This window comes from Nerophis ophidion, linkage group LG13 (genome assembly GCF_033978795.1).
Source record: "Nerophis ophidion isolate RoL-2023_Sa linkage group LG13, RoL_Noph_v1.0, whole genome shotgun sequence".
NCBI lineage: Eukaryota > Metazoa > Chordata > Actinopteri > Syngnathiformes > Syngnathidae > Nerophis > Nerophis ophidion.
The window spans coordinates 9,675,642-9,689,925 of record NC_084623.1 but is presented as its reverse complement, the minus strand read 5'-3'; the positions used below and the strand labels follow the sequence as shown (position 1 = coordinate 9,689,925).

Genomic DNA, 14,284 nt, shown 5'->3' with positions numbered 1-14,284 from the left:
ATGACAAAAGTTATTTTCAAGGTAAAAGTAGATTTTTAAGACAAAAAATCATTTTCAAGGTAAAAGTTGATTTTCATGACAAACAATTTTCAAGGTAAAAGTTGATTCTCAAGACAAAAGAAGATTTTCAAGGTAAAAGTAAATTTTCATGCCAAAAAATTATTTTCAAGTTAAAAGTTAATTTTCAAGATAAAAGTCAATTTTCATGACAAAAAATGATTTTCAAGTTAAAAGTGTATTTTCAAGATAAAAGTTGATTTTCAATATAAAAGTCGATCTTCATGACAAAAAATGATTTTCAAGGTAAAAAAATATTTTTAAGGTAAAAGTTGATTTTCAAAACAAAAAATTATTTTAAAGGCAAAAGTTGATTTTCATGAAAAAATTATTTTCAAGGCAAAAGTTGATTTTCATGACAAAAAATATTTTCAAGGTAAAAGTAGATTTTCAAGACTAAAAATGATTTTCAAGGTAAAAGTTCATTTTCAAGGTAAGAGTTGATTTACATCACAAAAAAATATTTTCAAGGTAAATGTGGATTTTCAAGGTCAAAGTTGATTTTCAAGACAAAAAAATATTTTCAAGAACATTTTTTTTTAGCACGCTCGTCTGTCATGCGGATGACCCAGGTTCGAGTCCTGTGAGTAACGGAAAAAGCAGGGACTGAACCACGCCGGCTAGAGTGGTGCCGTGACCCGGATGAGAGTGACTTTTAAGGGGTTGAGGCTAACAGAGGGTAGCCTGTGTATGTTGGTAAGCCTCACCCTGTGACTACTTAAAGAGCAGTGCTGGCTATCGAGTTGACAGCCTGTTTTTTTAGCTCGTGAAACTATGTATTTGTCGGACAGTTTTTTTCCTGCAGCACAAACAAATGGGAAACGCTTGGGGTCATGTTGACAAGGTGGGAGGGGCTCACGAGTCACTAGTCATAAAATTGATTTTAGAATAACTTCAAAGCGGTTCCGGCACCAACAAGAATTTTTAGAGCACTAACCAAATTTTGGGTTATTTTAATATTTGCCATAATAAGGGGGCCAAACTTCACTTAGGTCACATGGATGCGTCTGAAAGCAAGAAATAAAATTAAAATAGAAATATGTTGAACTCCAAGTAGCATACACCATTTAAATGCAAGTTATGGAAAAGGATATTTGGCTTACAAGATGATTCCAGTCTGTGGAACGTTCTCCCTGACCACCTGAGGACACCACAGACTGTGGACGCTTTTAAAAAAAAAGCCTTTTTTAGATTTATAAATGTTAGTTCTGGCTATTAGGCTGTTATAGTTTTTATTTTTTTTAATTTAATTGATCATCAGATTTTTTTTAATACACTGTAGCACTTTGAGGTTGTTTGCTCAATGTGAAGTGTTTTTTACAAATAAAATCTATTACTACTATTATAAGTATATGGTAAAAATAGCTATTAGCAAATTATTTTCAATGCTTACTGTTGTCTTGTTTATTGTTTGTGTGTTTGCAGCAATATGGACAGAATCCAGCAGCTAAGAAAAGAATACCAACAGGCCAAGAGGGAGGGAATGGTGCCCGCCTATGAAGAACTGGACCCGCGGCGTAGAAGGCTTGACAAGGACAAGGTAAGAAGCAGATACAGATGTTGGATGACAGACAATAGGCCTTTTTTTCCGACTCTAGGGACTTTTTGGAGTTCTCATAACCTTGTTTCGTCATGTTCCGACATACGGGAACTAGGGAATATGGCTTTCAGATCCTAGAACCATTTTAGCTCCTACTCTGAGGTAGGGTCTAAACTGAGTCCCATAGGAAGAAAAATAGGTAGGTGTTTGGTGATTGGTTGAACTGATGAGCTACGCCCCTCATGTGCTTCTCCTAGCCACAACATAGAACGGCCATTTTTAAAAAGTTCCACAAAGTTAAAATTAAAGTACCACTGATAGTCTCACACGCACACTAGGTGTGGTGAAATTACCCTCTGCATTTGACCCATCCCCTTGTTCACAGCTCACGTGTCTTTGGATGAACAGTTCAAAACCCAAAACCAGTGAAGTTGGCACATTGTGTAAATGGTAAATAAAAACAGAATACAATGATTTGCAAATCCTTTTCAACTTATATTCAATCGAATAGACTGCAAAGACAAGATATTTAACGTTGGAAATGGAAAACTTTGTTATTTATTGCACATATTAGCTCATTTGGAATTTGATGCCTGCAAAATGTTTCAAAAAAGCTGTCACAAGTGGCAAAAAAAGACTGAGAAAGTTGAGGTATGCTCATCAAACACTTATTTGGAACATCCCATAGTTGAACAGGTTAAATGGGAACAGGTGGGTGCCGTGATTGGGTATGAAAGCATCTTCCATGAAATGCTCAGTCATTCACAAACAAGGATGGGGGCGAGGGTCACCCCTGCTTATTTCGGCAAGACGATGCCAAGCCATGTGTTACAATAGCGTGGCTTCATAGTAAAAGAGTGCGGGTACTAGACTGGCCTGCCTGTAGTCCAGACCTGTCTCCCATTGAAAATGTGTGGTGCATTATGAAGCCTAAAATACCACAACGGAGACCCCGGACTGTTGAACAACTTAAGCTGTGCATCAAGCAAGAATGCGAAAGAATTCCTTCGGTCTCCTGAATTCCCAAACATTTAGTGTTGTTAAATGGAAAGGCCATGTAACACAGTGGTAAAAATTCCCCCGTGCCAACTTTTTTGCAATGTGTTCCTGCCATTAAATTCTAAGTTAAAGATGAAGTTTTTTCAGTTGGAACATTAAGTATTATTTCTTTGCAGTCTATCCAATTGAGTATAAGTTGAAAAGGATTTGCAAATCATTCTATTCTGTTTTTATTTATGAATTACACAACGTGCCAACTTCACTGGTTTTGGGTTTTGTATATTAAGAATTGTGGGTTGATTGGCTTTTAGGGGGGTAGATAACGGTACAGGACTGTGCAAGTACAGTCAGCCATGGTTGCCGTAGGAAGTGTGACAGCCTCATGTGTGTGTGTGTGTGTGTGTGTGTGTGTGTGTGTGTGTGTGTGTGCGTGTGCGTGTGTGTGTGTGTGTGTGTGCGTGTGTGTGTGTGTTCTGGCAATGCTTACTCAACGGGGACATCACTCTGTTTACACAGTCACCTTTATGGGACCTCTGACGGTATGGGGACAAAAAAACAGGTCCCCTAAAGGGAAACCTTTTTAAAAGATAGTCAGATCCATTCTGAAGATGCCTAAGTGATTTTTTTTGGGGCCCATAAAACATTTGACCTAATTTGTATAATGTCTCCACAATCTGTAGAAAGGCTGGTCCCCACAAGTCCTGAACAAATGATAACTAGTGTGTGTGTGTGTGTGTGTGTGTGTGTGTGTGTGTGTGTGTGTGTGTGTGTGTTCTGGCAATGCTTACTCAATGGGGACATCGCTCTGTTTACACAGTCACCTTTAGGAGACCTCTGACGGTATGGGGACAAAAAAACAGGTTCCCTAAAGGGAAACATTTTTAAATGATAGTCAGATCCATTCTGAAGATGCCTTAGTGATTTTTAATATATTTAATATATTTAATTCAAACTTTTTTTTTAATGGTCCTCAGTAGTCACATACAAATGTGTATGAATTATGCAAAATTATTTAAATTTGGTCCCCAGTAAGTCTGATCAGCACATTACTTCATCAATCCAGAGATTTAAAGACGGGTATGAGCTAACTGGGCAGTGGCCATTTTACCTAATTTTTTTTATGCCTCCACAACCTGTAGAAAGGGTGGTCCCCACAAGTCCTGAACTAATGATAACTAGTGTGTGTGTGTGTGTGTGTGTGTGTGTGTGTGTGTGTGTGTGTGTGTGTGTGTGTGTGTGTGTGTGTGTGTTTGGATGTGTGTGCGTGCGTGTGTTCTGGCAATGCTTACTTAATGGAGACATCACTCTGTTTACACAGTCACCTTTAGGAGACCTCTGACGGTATGGGGACAAAAAAAACAGGTTCCCTAAAGGGAAACCTTTTTAAATGATACTCAGATCCATTATGAAGATGCCTAAGTGATTTTTAATATATTTAATTCAAACTTTTTTTTTTTAATGGTCCTCAGTAGTCACGTACAATTGTGTGTGAATTATGCAAAATGATTTAAATTTGGTCCCCATGAATCATATTTACTATTTTTCCCCAGGGTCCCCAGTAAGTCTGATTAGCACATTACTTCATCAATCCAGAGATTTAAAGACGTGTATGAGCTAACTGGGCAGTTGACATTTTACCTCCTTTTTTATGCCCCCACAACCTGTAGAAAGGGTGGTCCCCACAAGTCCTGAACAAAAGATAACTTGTGCGTGTGTGTCGGTCATTTTAAATGACACAAGTAATTAGTTATACAATTGAAAAGTTCAGTTGGATTTAGAATTATTTAAAAATGGTGACAGTCGTGTTCCGTGTGAAGGACAAGCTTTGTTTGCCGCACCTGTTTCCTTCTCGCCTTTTTATCCAACAAAAGAAGCCTTTTGGTGCAGCTGCAGTCTAAGTAGGTTCTTATTGCGATCGCTGCAGCAGCTGGAGGCTAAGTGCTTTTTTTGCTGCTTTGAGGGCGAGGTGCCTATTCACCTTTCTTGCTGGAGTTGAGAGACCTGCAGCGGTAATTGTATTTAGATGTCTTTTGTCTCTTATCTTTTTTATTCGTTTCAAGTCGGGTGCGAAGCTCGTGCATTTACGTATTTGATCATCAGAAATGTATCCCTAATCCAGTGACCTATAGTATAGTTTATAGGGGAACTGCACTTTTTTTTTTTAAATGTGCCTAACATTCATTATCCTTACGAGAAGCAAGAAGAGACAAGTTTATTTTTATTTATTTATTTATTTTTTTTTACCTCTAAATCACTTTTAAAATGCATTCAAAAACCATCAACAATAGTTCATGCCTGCGCAGTGGCCTTGTGGTTAGAGTGTCCACCCTGTTATCGGTCGGTCGTGAGTTCGCTGGAGCCTATCTCAGCTACAATCGGCGGGAGACAACGTACACTCTGGACAAGTCACCACCTCATCGCAGAACCAACACAGATAGACAGACAAGTTAGTGTTACCAATCAACGTACCCCCAGGTGCATGTCTTTGGAAGTGGTCCATCCATGCATTTTCTACCACTCATCCCTTTTGGGGACGCGGGGGGTGCTGGAGTCTATCTCAGCTACAATCAGGCGGAAGACAAGGTACACCCTGGACAAGTCGCCGCCTCTTTGCAGAACCAACACAGATAGACAAGTTAGTGTTACCAATCAACATATCCCCAAATTCATGTCTTTGGAAGTGTGCCATCCATCCATTTTCTACCTCTTATACCTTTTGGGGTGGTGGGGGGATGCTGGAACCTATCTCGCCTACAATCGGGCAGAAGGCGGCGTACACCCTGGACAAGTCACCACCTCATCCATGGCCAACAGGGATAGACAGACAATTTAGTGTTGCCAATCGACATATCCCCAGGTGCATGTCTTTGGAAGTGGTCCATCCTTCCATTTTCTACCGTTTGTCCCGTTCGGGGTGGCGGGGGGCTGCTGGAGCCTATCTCAGCTACAATCAGGCGAAAGACAAGGTACACCCTGGACAAGTTGCCGCCTCATCGCAGAACCAACACAGATAGAGAGACAAGTTAGTGTTACCAATCAACATATCCCCAAGTTCATGTCTTTGGAAGTGGTCCATCCATCCATTTTCTACCACTTGTCCCTTTTTGGGTGGTGGGGGGATGCTGGAGCCTATCTCAGCTACAATCGGGCGGAAGATGAGGTAGACCCTGGACAAACCGCCATCTCATCCATGGCCAACACAGATACACAGACAATTTAGTGTTTGCCAATCGACATATCCCCAGGTGCATGTCTTTGGAAGTGGTCCATCCATCCATTTTCTACCGCTTGTTCCGTTCGGGGTGGCAGGGGGTTGCTGGAGCCTATTTCAGCTACAATCGGGCGGAAGACAATGTACACCCTGGACAAGTCGCCCCCTCATCGCAAAACCAACACATATAGACAATTTAGTGTTGCCAATCGACATATCCCCAGGTGCATGTCTTTGGAAGTGGTCCATCCATCCATTTCCTACCGCTTTTTCCGTTCGGGTGGCGGGGGGTTGCTGGAGCCTATCTCAGCTACAATCGGGCGGAAGACAAGGTACACCCTGGACAAGTCGCCCCCACATCGCAGAACTAACACAGATAGACAGAGAAGTTAGTGTTACCAATCAACATATCCCCAAGTTCATGTCTTTGGAAGTGGTCCATCCATCCATTTTCTACCACTTGTCCCTTTTGGGGTGGTGGGGGGGTGCTGGAGCCTATCTCGGCTACAATCGGGCGGAAAGTGAGGTAGACCCTGGACAAGTCGCCACCTCATCCATGGCCAACACAGATAGACAGACAATTTAGTGTTGCCAATCGACATATCCCAGGTGCATGTCTTTGGAAGTGGTCCATCCATCCATTTCCTACCGCTTGTCCCGTTCAGGGGGGGGGGGAGCCTATTTCAGCTACAATCGGGCGGAAGACAAGGTACACCCTGGACAAGTCGCCTCCACATCGCAGAACCAACACAGATAGACAGAGAAGTTAGTGTTACCAATCAACATATCCCCAAGTTCATGTCTTTGGAAGTGGTCCATCCATCCATTTTCTACCACTTGTCCCTTTTGGGGTGGTGGGGGGATGCTGGAGCCTATCTCAGCTACAATCGGGCGGAAGGTGAGGTAGACCCTGGACAAGTCGCCTCCTCTTTGCAGAACCAATACAGATAGACACACAAGTTAGTGTTACCAATCAACATATCCCCAAGTTCATGTCTTTGGAAGTGGTCCATCCATCCATTTTCTACCGCTTGTCCCTTTCGGGTTTTCGGGGGGGTACTGGAGCCTATGTCGGCTACAATCCGGTGGAAGTGAGGTATCTCATCCATGGCCAACACGGACAGACAGACAATTTAGTGTTGCCAATCGACATATGCATGTCTTCAGAAGTGGTGTTAAATTTAAATTGTTATGAGTTGTTGTGCGTGAACCAGTAAGTCATCCTCAGTATATTCAGCTTCAAAAATATACGGTCGTGAATCCAGAATGCCGTATTTAAATGTTTTTTTTTTTTGCTTAAAATGCAAAAAAACAACGGCACAATGCTTTTACAGTATATAAAGGAAAATAAACGTTCTAAGTCGAGTATTGCTGACGTGTTTTACTTTGCCGTTTCCACATTCCCCATGTGGATAATGATGAATAACTGTTAGTGGACATGACTGACCTGTCAGTCTCGCTGCCAAGTGTCACCTGTGTGCGCTCACCAGATGACCTTGTCTCACATCCTGTTGATCGAGACTGAATCCCCAGGACTCCATGGAGACAATCTTGCATGTTCACATTTTATACTGGATTTCCTTTTGAGGATGCGTGCGCTTGTATCTGGAATTGTTTCTCTTTCAGTCCAAGGTTCCAGTCCTTAGAACTGCGTCCAAAGTTCCTGTCATCTCCTCGCATTTGGGGACAGTCACTATTGTGTTGTTCAGAATAGAATTGGGAAATTCCCACCCCACTTTTTTTTTTTCCATAGCCTCCTTATTTTTAATCTACGTAAACTTCCTTTTTTTGTCATTTGGAATTGCCTCTGGGACTCTAAAGCTTCAACTGTCAGCATTGTGAAACATGCAGCATATTGCCAAAAGTATTTGGACACCCGTCCAAATGATCAGAATCAGGTGTATCAAATCAAGCACTTAGGCATGGAGACTGTTTCTACGAACATTTGTTCCAGCGTGGAACTGTCATAGGATTCCACCAGTGCGACAACTCCAGTCATGAAATTTGCTCCTAAATATTCCAAAGTCAGCTTTATTATAACAAAAGTGAAGAGTTAGGGAACAACAGCAACTCAGCCACCAAGTTGTATGACCCGTAAACTGACACGGAGTGGTCAACGGATGCCGAAGCGCATCGTGCAAGGACTTTTTTACTAGTTGCTACAGAGCTCCAAACTTCATGTGAGCTTCCAATTAGCCCACGTACAGTACGCAGAGAGCGTCTTGGAATGAGTTTCCATGGCCGGGCAGCTGCATCTAAGCCATACATCACCAAGTCCAATGCAAAGCGTGGGATGCGGTGGTCTATAGCACGTCTCCACTGGACTCTAGAGTACTGGAGACGCCTTCTCTGGAGTGATGAATCATGCTTTTCCATCTGGAAATCTGATGGAAGAGTCTGGGTTTGGAGTTTGCCAGGAGAACGGTATATTTCGGACCGCATTGTACCGAGTGTGAAATTTGATGGAGGAGTCTGGGTTTGGAGTTTGCCAGGAGAACGGTATATTTCGGACCGCATTGTGCCGAGTGTGAAATTTGATGGAGGAGGAATTATGGTGGGGGTTGTTGGCCCCATTGAAAGGAACTTTGAATGCTCTAGGACAGTGGTACCGGGCCGCAGAAGAATTTTTTATTATTATTTTTATTTATTTATTTATTTATTATATTAAATCAACATAAAAACACAAGATACACTTACAATTAGTGCACCAACCCACAAAACCTCCCTTTTTCATGACAAAGAAAAATAAAAAAAATAATTACAAAAAAATCTTCTGCGGCCCTGTTGATTTAATTAAAATAAATAAATAAATATATAAATAAAAATAATAATAATAAAAAATTCTTCTGCGGCCCGGGTACCGCTGTCCTAGAGCATTCAAAGTTCATTTCAATGGGGCCAACAGCCCCCCCACCATAATTCCTCCTCCATCAAATTTCACACTCGGCACAATGCGGTCCAAAATATACTGTTCTCCTGGCAACCTCCAAACCCAGACTCGTCCATCAGATTGCCAGATGGAAACGCGGGACAAATTATCAAGTGTCCGCAGCGACAAAAAGGTTGGGGACCTGTTTTTTTCTGAACTTTTTGGACAATTCCATGCTCTCAACCTTGTAAGAACAGTCTCCAACATGACTGTGCACCAGTGCACAAAGCAAGGTCCGTAAAGACATGGATGACAGAGTCTGGTGTGGATGAACTTGACTGGCCTGCACAGAGTCCTGACCTGAACCCGATAGAACACCTTTGGGATGAATTAGAACGGAGACGGACCAACACCAGTTTGTGTCGCTTTTGGAAGAATGGTGGAAAATTCCTATAAACACACTCCGCAACCTTGTGGACAGCCTTCCCAGAAGAGTTGAAGCTGTAGTAGCTGCAAAAGGTGGATCGACATCATGTTGAACTCTATGGGTTAGGAATGGGATGGCACTTCAAGTTCATATGTGAACCTTTTGGCAATGTAGTGTATGTGTTGCCGAACATAAATAATAGTAAGTCTATTGTTCATATGTTCATTGCACTGTTGACTTGACCTGAGACTGAGAGCCTTTTGACAAAGATAATGTCATTTTTTACCGTGAGCTGTCACATTAGCCATGATGACTGACCCACGACTTACAATAAACACTGGTTACCTCCGACAGCCAAATGGCATCTATATAGTGCGAGGTTCACTCCAGGGAGCCACTAGGGTGGCTCTTTAGCGCCGCTCTAGTGGCTCCCTGGAGCTTTTTCAAAAATGTATGTAAATGGCAAAAGATGAGGAAAATATATATATATATTTTTTTTGTTTGTTTTAATATGATTTCTGTTGGAGGACAAACATGACACAAGCCTTTCTTATTGTTAGGAATCCCACTGTTTACATTAAAAACCTCTAAGGCTTTGTTTCCAAAATTGTCTACACTACTGAATTGGGGTCTTATGGCCACTTATGTGGACACTTATACAGCCATCTAGTGGTGTCAGAAGAGTATAACATACAATGGAATTTTGGAAGAAAAAAAAAGTGTAAAAATAAGAATCGGCATGTCACTAAACATGAAGTACACGTTTGTGTACTTATGGACTAAGTTCATCATGTAAAAATATTATTCTTAATTTTTATTCTAATTAGGTTCCAATACAAAAGCATTTAAACAAACAGCTTTGGCCTTAAGAAGATATATTATACATAATCCACTGAGGAGAGTACTCGACGCGTGCCATTTCGTCCTAATTTCGGAAGTCCTTGAACGCACCGTAGTTTGTTTGCATGTACAACTTTCCTTGATGCTGCCACAGAAAAGGCGTGTTTTACGCCATTCCTTCTTTGTCTCATTTTGTCCATCAAACGTCTTATGCTGTGCGTGAATGCCCAAAGATGAGCTTTGTTGATGTTATTGACTTGTGTGGAGTGTTAATCAGACATATTTGCTCACTATGCTAACATGCTACTTCTGCTACCTCTATGTACATAAGGCATAATTAATTACGCCTCGTATTTTAGGTATATTTGAGGTCATTTTATTTGCAGTTTCCGTTTCCTTCAATTTAAACACACGTCTATATGTTTGGACATTCTAAGCCAGTCATTTCCAGGAGTTATGTTGTAAAAATGTGTAGAATGATTTGATTTGATGTTCAAACTGATAAAAAAAAATTTTTTTGCAAATAACCATTAACTTTAGAATTGGATGCCAGCAGCACGTGACAAAGAAGTTGGGAAAGGTGGCAATAAAAATACTGATAAAGTTGAGGAATGCTCATCAAACACTTATTTGGAACATCCCACAGTTGTGCAGGCTAATTGGGAACAGGTGGGTGCCATGATTGGATATAAAAAACAGCTTCCCAAAAAATGCTCGGTCTTTCACAAGAAAGGATGGGGCGAGGTACACCCCTTTGTCCACAACTGTGTGAGCAAATAGTCAAACAGTTTAAGAACAACGTTTCTCAAAGTGCAATTGCAAGAAATTTAGGGATTTCAACATCTACGGTCCATAATATCATCAAAAGGTTCAGAGAATCTGGAGAAATCACTCCACGTAAGCGGCATGGCCGGAAACCAACATTGAATGACCGTGACCTTTGATCCCTCAGATGGCACTAAATCAAAAACCGACATCAATCTCTAAAGGATATCACCACATGGGTTCAGGAACACTTCAGAAAACCACTGTCATTAATACAGTTGGTCGCTACATCTGTAAGTGCAAGTTAAAGCTCTACTATGGAAATCGAAAGCCATTTATCAACAACATCCAGAAAATCCGTCGGCTTCTCTGGGCCCGAGATTATCTTAAATGGACTGATGCAAAGTGGAAAAGTGTTCTGTGGTCTGACGAGTCCACATTTCAAATATTCGACACCGTGTCATCCGGACTAAAGGAGACACGAACCATCTAGACTGTTATCGACACAAAGTTCAAAAGCCAGCATCTGTGATGGTATGGGGGTGCATTAGTGCCCAAGGCATGGGTAACTTACACATCTGTGAAGGCACCATTAATGCTGAGAGGTACATACAGGTTTTGGAACAACATATGCTGCCATCTAAGCGCAGTCTTTTTCATGGACGCCCCTGCTTATTTCAGCAAGACAATGCCAAGCCACATTCAGCACGTGTTACAACAGCGTGGCTTTGTAAAAAAAGAGTGCGGCTACTTTCCTGGCCCGCCTGCAGTCCAGACCTGTCTCCCATCGAAAATGTGTGGCGCATTATGAAACGTAAAATACGACAGCGGAGACCCTGGACTGAAGCTCTAAATTAAACAAGAATGGGAAAGAATTCCACTTTTAAAGCGTCAACAATTAGTTTCCTCAGTTCCCAAATGTTTATTGAGTGTTGTTAAAAGAAAAGGTGATGCAACACAGTGGTGAACATGCCCTTTCCCAACTACTTTGGCACGTGTTGCAGCCATGAAATTCTAAGTTAATTATTATTTACAAAAAAATAAAAATTTTATGAGTTTGAACATCAAATATCTTGTCTTTGTAGTGCATTCATTTGAATATAGGTTGAAAAGTATTTGCTAATCATTGTATTCCGTTTATATTTACATCTAACGGATATTCCCAACTCATATGGAAGCGGGGTTTGTAGTCCATAAGGTGTCTTTCTTGGATCCTAACCAGTGTTTTTTTTACACTTTTTATATCTTCATTTAGTGTGTTGTCTACATCGAGTTTGACCTTTTTTTTTAATGGTAAAACATAAAACTAACACTATGTACTATAAGCCTTTGTACATAATATATCCCGAAACTAAAGACCTCCATCTCTGCCCCAAGGTTGTTTATAGGTTATAATTCCTTTCCCCGGTCCTATTTGCAGTAATCCTATAAATGTGGGTTTTTACGAATGTACCGCAAACCTTCAAAATTATGGATTTCAGACCGTTTATGGCCGTTGTGAGGCAGACAAATCCTCCTTTTTTTTGTCCCTCTGAGTGCACAGAGCACACAGCCCTTTTCTTTGCGACCTCCGGTCTGCCCATGTGATCTCAGTCATTATAAAAGGAAATAGCTGCGTTATCTCGGGCGTTTAGTAGGTGTGCATGTTGGAGGGATGGAACCCCCGATACCTTTCATGGAAATGGACTGCGGTAGACCTTGCGGCTGAGTGTGCCTCTTTGTCACAGGCAGGGTTAAGAGATTTGTTTGTGCTGTTCGCCACAGTGGCTCACAACTAAATTGCACTCGAGGGGGTAAAAAAAAAAAAAAAAAAAAGTGTACAAAGCACCATTTCAATATATATACACCGAATCTTCCAGTATATAAGCCACTCCCACTAAATTATCAGGGAAAAATATATTTTTTCCATAGTAACTACACCAAGCTATAAACCACAAAATCAGTTATTTACGCAGAAATATTTTATAAGTGTTTGTTTGCATATCTTATGTGTTTCGAACAAGGCAGTAAAACGGCTGATCCAACAAAACAGAAGTCATCATCATGGACCAGAGGTGTCCAAACTTTTTCCGCTGAGGGCCGCACACTGAAAAATCAAAGCAAGCGGGGGCCATTTTCATAATTTTTATTTGAAAAAACAATATATGTATGAAAAATATACATTTAGGCCTCCACTCAGTTATGATCCTGGGGACAGGAAGGATGAGATCACCTACCTAGGTTCCATTCTAGAGGCTAATCTTTCCTGTGATAAAATGGCAACCAAGGTGATCAAAAAGGTCAACCAAAGAACGAGATTCCTCTACAGAATCTCCTCTCTGGTCAACAAAAGCACCTTGAGGATACTAGCGGGAACTCTCATTCAACCCTTCTTCGATTACGCTTGCACCTCCAAAAGCCCTCAAATCTAGACTCCAAACATCCCAGAATAAACTAATCCGGTTACTTTTAGACCTCCACCCCAGATCACACCTCAATCCAACCCACTTCTCCAAAGTGGGCTGGCTCAGGGTGGAGGACAGAGTAAAACAACTTGCACGGAGCCTGGTCTATAAAATCCGCTACACCTCCTTGATACCGAAGTACATGTCCAACTACTTCCTTAACGTAAATGACCGCCATAACCACAACACCAGGGGGAGCTCCACAAACCACAAACCACGTTAAACCCAGATTTCGATCTAACAAAGGTCTTAACTCATTCTCTTTCTATGCCACATCAATGTGGAATGCACTCCCAACAGGTATAAAAGTAAGTGCATCTCTATATTCCTTCAAAACCGCTCTAAAACAACACCTCCAGGCAACTTCAACACTTTACTAATACCCTCCTTTATTCACATCCCATCTCCCCGGATTATAAACAACTCAAATGTACTTCTAATGTATATACTTGTTCTTATGCTATGTGAACTCACTATGTTCTCTGCTGGCTGTACATATCCTACTAAATAAGACCTACACTGTTTCAATGTCCACATTTCTCTGTTGATGCAATTGTTGATGACTGAAGTACTGATATCAACCAAAGCTCCTCATCCCACCCCCCGGATTGTAAATAATGTAAATAATTCAATGTACATACTATGATGATTAACTTGTGTGATGACTGTATTATGTTGATAGTATATATTTGTACCATGAATTGATTAACGTGGACCCCGACTTAAACAAGTTGAAAAACTTATTCGGGTGTTACCATTTAGTGGTCAATTGTACGGAATATGTACTGTACTGTGCAATCTACTAATAAAAGTATCATTCAATCAATCAATCAATACCAAAAGGGTTTTGGTCCAAAAAAATATATAAAAAATGTGTCATTATTCAGTATTATTTTTTTTATTATTATTCAAGTTTTAAATATCTAGATCAGGGGTCGGGAACCTTTTTGGCTGAGAGAGCCAAAAAGCCAAATATTTTAAAATATATTTCCGTAAGAGCCATATCATATTTTTTTTTAACACTGAACACAACTAAACGCGTACATTTTTAAGTAAGACCAACATTTCTAGAGTATAATAGGTCTCTTATTCTTTGTAATAACATTGTTATTCTGAAGCTAACTGTGGGGGG

General features: G+C 40.8%; 1 protein-coding gene across 1 annotated transcript in view; it reads left to right on the top strand.

The window, feature by feature from the left end:
* Nucleotides 1-14,284, top strand: part of LOC133564224 (partitioning defective 3 homolog B-like) — a 405,625-nt gene that overhangs the window by 282,524 nt on the left and 108,817 nt on the right. Inside the window, exon 23 of the mRNA XM_061918379.1 lies at nucleotides 1,483-1,597. Coding sequence (XP_061774363.1) covers nucleotides 1,483-1,597 — 115 coding nt within the window. The remainder of the gene's footprint in view (nucleotides 1-1,482; nucleotides 1,598-14,284) is intronic.